This window comes from Heloderma suspectum, chromosome 6 (assembly GCF_057233095.1).
Source record: "Heloderma suspectum isolate Gila_16-S chromosome 6, 16-S_ref, whole genome shotgun sequence".
Lineage (NCBI taxonomy): Eukaryota > Metazoa > Chordata > Lepidosauria > Squamata > Helodermatidae > Heloderma > Heloderma suspectum.
In genome coordinates this window covers 13,163,185-13,169,184 of record NC_139463.1, presented here as the reverse complement: position 1 = coordinate 13,169,184, position 6,000 = coordinate 13,163,185, and the positions used below count along the sequence as shown (strand labels likewise).

Sequence of the window (6,000 nt, the reverse complement as noted above, 5' to 3'; positions counted from 1 at the left end):
ATTCATAAAGAAAACCTGACAAACTGAGGATTTGGGCTGTGAATCCAAAACACACTTCCTTGGAAGATTGTTCCACCAACGTTAATAGAGCTTCTGAGTACAGCATGCGCAGGATTGGGCAGCAAGGATCCTGGCATATGGGGAAGAACTTGGAAGTTGTATTTGTTCTCATCCCTTAGGAAGAAGTTTTTGTTTTGTTTTTACTATAGTGTTCTACTAATAACAATACTCAGCTTTTGCAGCTTTCGTCAGTAGACTCCGAAAACAGATTCTGAAAGGATTTTACAAAGTGCTTACTACTGTCCCTACCATTACTCCTACTTTACAGGTGGGAACACTGAGGCATGGGGTAGGTGAGCAGCTTGCTCCGCTGTGTGATCTTGGGCATCGAGCAGAACCATGAAAGGGAATCTGCATGTCTTAACTTGCCCCTCCTAACTTTGCACTGATTTCAGTAGGCCATAGCTGCCTTTCTAACAGGGGCATGTGCAGCATACAAAAGGTATCTTGAATCTGACTGCATAGAATCATAGAGTAGTAGGGTTGGAAGGGGCCTACAAGGCCATCGAGTCCAACCCCCTGCTCAGTGCAGGAATCCAAGTCAGAGCATCCCTGACAGATGGCTGTCCAGCCTCGTCTTGAACGCCTCCAGTGTGGGAGAGGCAACTACCTCCCTAGGCAATGTTGTGAAGGAGAGCATACCCTGATAAGGAAGCCCAGATGTGATCAGGAAAACGGAGGATCCTGTATTGCTTCTGATGATTACAGCAGTTGGTTAAAAGCCTCTGGGAAGCAACCTGTACTGCCACTGTACTTCCACTAGTTCTATCGCACTAGCAAAATGGACCACTAGCGCAACAGGAACTAGCAGTTCCTAAAATTAAATAAGAATGGAAATCAGTGGCAACGTTCATTTCTAGAATGGGGAAGATCAGTGGAGCCCCCTTCTGTGAGCTCTGCTTACCTGCCCTGTTCTGGAAACTAATGTTGCTGCCCCATTTCTGTTCTTTACAGGAACTGCTAGTTCCTCTTGCACTAGCTGTTCAGTCTGCAGTATCCATCACATCTAGTGTAAGTGTGCCTTTAGATTGACACATGAGAACTTCACAGTCTAAACCACAATCTAGCATTCATCTGTATTTCTGCTCTATGTTTTGTCTTTTCTACTTACCCCTCTCAAATCTCATACTGCATTAGAGAGGTACAAGCTTTTCTGTAAATGCCCTGGATGAAAGACAAAAGGTATATCTACATTACAAACTTCTATTGGTTTTATACCAACTGAATTGTCATTAGCTTCCCTATAGTCTGGTGAAGGTGCTTGAGCCCTCCTAGCACCATTCACCCCACTACAGTTCCAGGGGAAGGGGGAATTATTCTTAAACCAGTCTGTTGTTCGGACACACCCTTCCCAGCCATTATCACACCCCTCATCACAGGCCAGGATTCAAAGAACTACAGTTAGTTCTGCACACCCAGTGACACTTGGGATTTCTGTTTCTTGGTTTTTGTAGGCCCCGGGTTGCCTAGCAAGAGACTGTTAAAACTGCGTGGGGAAAGGGGGTCTAAAATCAATTTCATTGAAAAAGTAAAAAAAAAAAAAAAATCCAACCAGGTGTCTGCAAGCCTGTAGGCATGCCTAAAGCAGCTCTTTGCATCCTGGCCACACACACACACACACACTAATGTGCACAATTGCAGCTGTTCACCCACTTACATAGACACCTTATTAATTTTGTCTGCTAATTTTATTTAGCAGCGGTCTGCACAAGGACTTGTGATCCACCAAGCCAAACACAATCTGCCAGCCACACACCTGTTAAGTACTTGACTAGCCTCCTGGTTTCTGCAGTCCCAGGCAGGCAGCAAGAACAGGAGGTTAATTGAGCCCCAGGTATGTTTATTTATTACATTTTTATCCTTTCTTCCAAGGAGTTCAAGTTGGCATATATGCGGTCCTCCTCCCCACCACCCACTTTATCTTCACAACAACCCTGTGAGGTAGGCTAAGCCGAGATAAATGACTGTTCCAAGGTCACCCAGTGAGCTTTGTGGCAGAGTGAGGTTATGAATTAGGGAGACTTGAAGAATCATCGCCCAGAGTGGCTGGGTGACCAGCCAGATGGGCGATTAATAAATTTAATAATAAATAAATAAATAAAAAATAAATTCAGTCTTTGCAAATTCTTGTAACACATGACCACTCAGATCATAACACCACTCAGATTCCAACAGTTTCCACATGTATTAAAATATGAATTAAAGTATTATTTCGATAGGAATCTTTCTTCAAAGTGTACATTAATGTGGAAACAGAACAGAATAGAATAATGGGGAACATGCAACTGTGACAGGGACTGGAAACAGACAGATTTGCCCATGTCTGATGCGAATGTTGGTCTCCCTGATCCTCGTCTGCCATCCCAGCCATACCACCACACTGGCTCTCAGTGGGCTACCATACATGGCTGGCAGTCTGAGTTGTGCTTGGTGGTCAGAAGTTGCACAGGCTTGGTTAGCAGGTCGAAGGCTGGCTACTTCGCAGTCCTAGAGCCCAGCAACTATTTCACAATGCTGTCACAACATCCTGTCCTCCCCACACACCCTTGTCCCATGCTTCCACGGCAGACTGTTTTACCTGCGTGTGGCCAGTGTATTGGTGCAACTGCACTATTAGGAAAAAATAAACAAACCTAGGCCCAATATTCCAGAAGGAGGAAGTCTGTGTATACCTGGATGGGACTGTTTCTTCTAGAAGAGGCAAAACTGAAATAAAACAATATATGACAAGACTGCTGGCCCAGATTAAAAAGAAGAAGAATTAAGGAGAATTAAGGAGAAGAAGAAACAGCAAATCAAGGAATGCTGTTAGATACTGAGATGCATACAATGTTGGACAGGCATATGCAATTCGGTGTCACTAGTTGCTACTCAAAAAAAGTTCTGTACTCAGCAATGTGAGATAAAAAGTTACATTTCCAAAACTCCTTTCTAGGACTGCTGCTGCATGTTTGCCAGTGGTCTACACTAAGGACTGGCCAATGCAATAAACTGAGGTGGTAGAGTCCTGAGGTGGTAGAATGGGCTGTACTACTTCATACTGCAGGTGGCAGGAGATACCATTTTGAATGCTCCCAAGGGTATGTTTGTTTGTTAAAGAAACACCCTCACAATTCCTTTTAAAGTAGCACATCAGAGAAAAAGGGTTGTAGCCTGACACTCACCTGCACTGAGCTCATTTTGTACTTGCTGTTAATTTTGTAGGGAAACATTCAAATACGTGATCCGACAACCTGTTGTCCAAGTGGTACAGTCTATTCTACCACCCTGGGATCCTGCTACTTCATTCTGAGGCAGTTGTACACCACACCTGATTTAGAGTCTGGTCAGAAAAAAAACAACAACAGAGATTGGAAGCAACAGAAATCACAGCAGAACCTTGCCTAGTTAGACGTACACAGAGAGAGTTTAAACAACTTCTCCTCACTTCAGCAGAGTTCATGAGAATGGAGGCACTGATGCAGTGAGGTTTGTAGTACAAAGACTAATTTTTTTCATAGCGTACTACAGTACAGATACTAGCATATTATGATTAGCATCTTAAAATTAGCCAGTCTAAACCTACAATTTGCCAGAAAGTACAATTGAGGGTGCAGATACCTGGCATTTTGAACCAACTGCTGTCATCTTTTCTAGTTTGGCAAATGAACCTTCCAGCCTTTTTAGTGTAATTTAAGAAGTTTTCCGTGTATGTTGATTCAACTGTGCAAAACACAATACATACTCTAATCCTAGGTCTTGATTTGACAGATATAAAAAGTAAATTACAATTTGTATTTTCACTTAGAATATTCAGACATCAAAAAGGTGTGACAGTTGAAACAAGCAGATTTCTTTTGTGCTGGTAAGTTTTCCATTATGATATTTGCAGCTCTTTAATAAAATTGATTCATTGGGTCATAAATCTCAGCCTGAAATATTTGTTACTTAACTGCATCCTATGGTATCCCAACCTGCTCCCTGTATTAGGGTAGCTTATTTTCTTTTCCCAGTGTTTTCTACCTAAATTAAACACACACTGTATAAATATACATTGTATCCTGCATCTATTTTCTTTCCTTTAAAAACCCACTCTCAGTATAATTTTGGAAACCAGGTTGTAGAATCTTATCCCTTTCCAGGATGCATAAAACTGAAGCTACAGCACAGAGAAGAAGGGTTGAGGCTCATGGGATTCGTAACAAAGGTGGTCACTTTAAAGATCTCCCTTTCTTTCTCTTTCCCTCTCTGCCTTAGAAGATCATGCTCCTAGCTCTTACATTTTCTGACGCTCTGAAGGAGATCCAAACAAAACTAAGCCGGTTAAACTGGGATTTTTTTTTTTCTCCTTCCCGCCCTCTCATTTAGGATATTTCCTATCTTCATGGATTGCATTGCAACAGAAGATGCTGTAAACTCTCCCTGCAATGGTCAAAGACATGATGCTGGGTTTTCTTCTATCAAATACCACACAAGAGTCATGCGCATCAGTATGCAATACTAATTGCTTGTTAGGCACATTCCCCCCTGCTGGTACATTGAAGACAACACTGAAGCCCACACCCTCAAATATATTAGCTACACACACCTGTGCTTCAGCTTCTTCTCTCCCTGCTGTTCCACCACGTATTCTGCCAGATAAGGAGATATTTGCACCCTTTTCTCCCTCCCCACTTCCCCCTTGTCCTTTCTCTGGCTGGTGCTATTCTAAAGTAAGGTTGCATGCCCACTGGAATCATCATGGTCTACACTGTTGAGAATGGCTGTCTGGTCTTCAGGAACCTGCCGGTGGCAGAGGTCATCCTTCAGTGCTGAGAGGCGGGCAAAGGGGTCTTGACGAGGGTGTCTCTTCTTCTTCCGGAGACAGACAGCTTCGTCGGGCCACAGTACCTGAGAGTTAGGATGTTGCTGAACCTGGGAGGCAGAACCATCTGAAGAGGAAGGTGAAAGGGACAGAGGAAGAGGATGGGTTAATCATTTGTATGGATACTATTCGTTGGCAGACGACAATAAATAGGGTGTGTTTTTAAAGCCAGCAACAAAAAGCAAAATAAAAATAAAATCAATATATAAGCTAAGATATAACCAAGGTGCACAGGTATTAATCTTAGCATATGAAAAGTTTTGAGTGATTTGTACAAAAACAAGTAATGCCTGAAAAAAAGGAAGGTTTGCTCTATGCAGAGAAGAGAACATGGAGGAAGATGTAGCTCATGGGATTGGTGTGAGGATGGATGAGCCTTAGGAATAAGGCAGGCTTTCATCTAAATAAAGACATAATCAAGAGCAAAATAAAAGGAGGAGTTAGGAGAGGTTATTGAGGAACTGGGGTAGAAGGAAGGAGGAAATGAGAGAGACGTAGGGGTTGAGCTTAAAGAGAGATAGGGAGAGTTGGAAGAAATCCACTGGGAAACTGTGGGAAATACCAGCTCGGGAGCTATACAGATTGAGGTTAGGCGGGCTATAAACTACCTTTGGCCTAAGGGATGGAGTCAAGAATCACAAGGGGAGGAGAAAAAAAACATCCTAGCAGGTAGACCTTTTGCTTCTGAAGATCCAAGGAACAGGACAACCCAGTGACCTCTTACACAGGTCAAAACCAGGACAGAGTAGCAAGCTCTGGGGCCAGAGACAGAATCAATTCCCATTACAAGTCGTCGACTTCAATGAGTATTGTGCTGGGCCCAGAGTTGAGAAAGAGGAGGGGGAGATTAGCCAGGAGTCTCATGTTCCTCACACTCACTGATTTGTTTTTTGGATTTCGAGGAGCCCTTGGATGACTTTTTGGGCTTCTTTATCCGCTGGTATTTCAGAGCTTCGAGCCTCTCAGGTGCAGCAGCGTTCCGGGTTGGAGATGGACGTTTTCTAGAAAGACAAAGCAGACAAGCGCCATCAGTGGCCCCCTGCCATATTCTGTCTCAAGGGAGGTCTCTCTGCTGGGAAGAGAGCATTCAACCTCCA

At 43.3% G+C, this 6,000-nt stretch overlaps 1 protein-coding gene across 1 annotated transcript in view; it reads right to left on the bottom strand.

Moving 5' to 3' along the window:
* Nucleotides 1–4,746: 4,746 nt before the first annotated feature.
* Nucleotides 4,747–6,000, bottom strand: part of IGSF9B (immunoglobulin superfamily member 9B) — a 137,049-nt gene continuing 135,795 nt past the window's right edge. The window contains exons 21-22 of the mRNA XM_084807237.1: nt 5,783–5,904; nt 4,747–4,970 (exon numbers count right to left, since the gene is read on the bottom strand). Coding sequence (XP_084663363.1) covers nt 4,747–4,970; nt 5,783–5,904 — 346 coding nt within the window. The remainder of the gene's footprint in view (nt 4,971–5,782; nt 5,905–6,000) is intronic.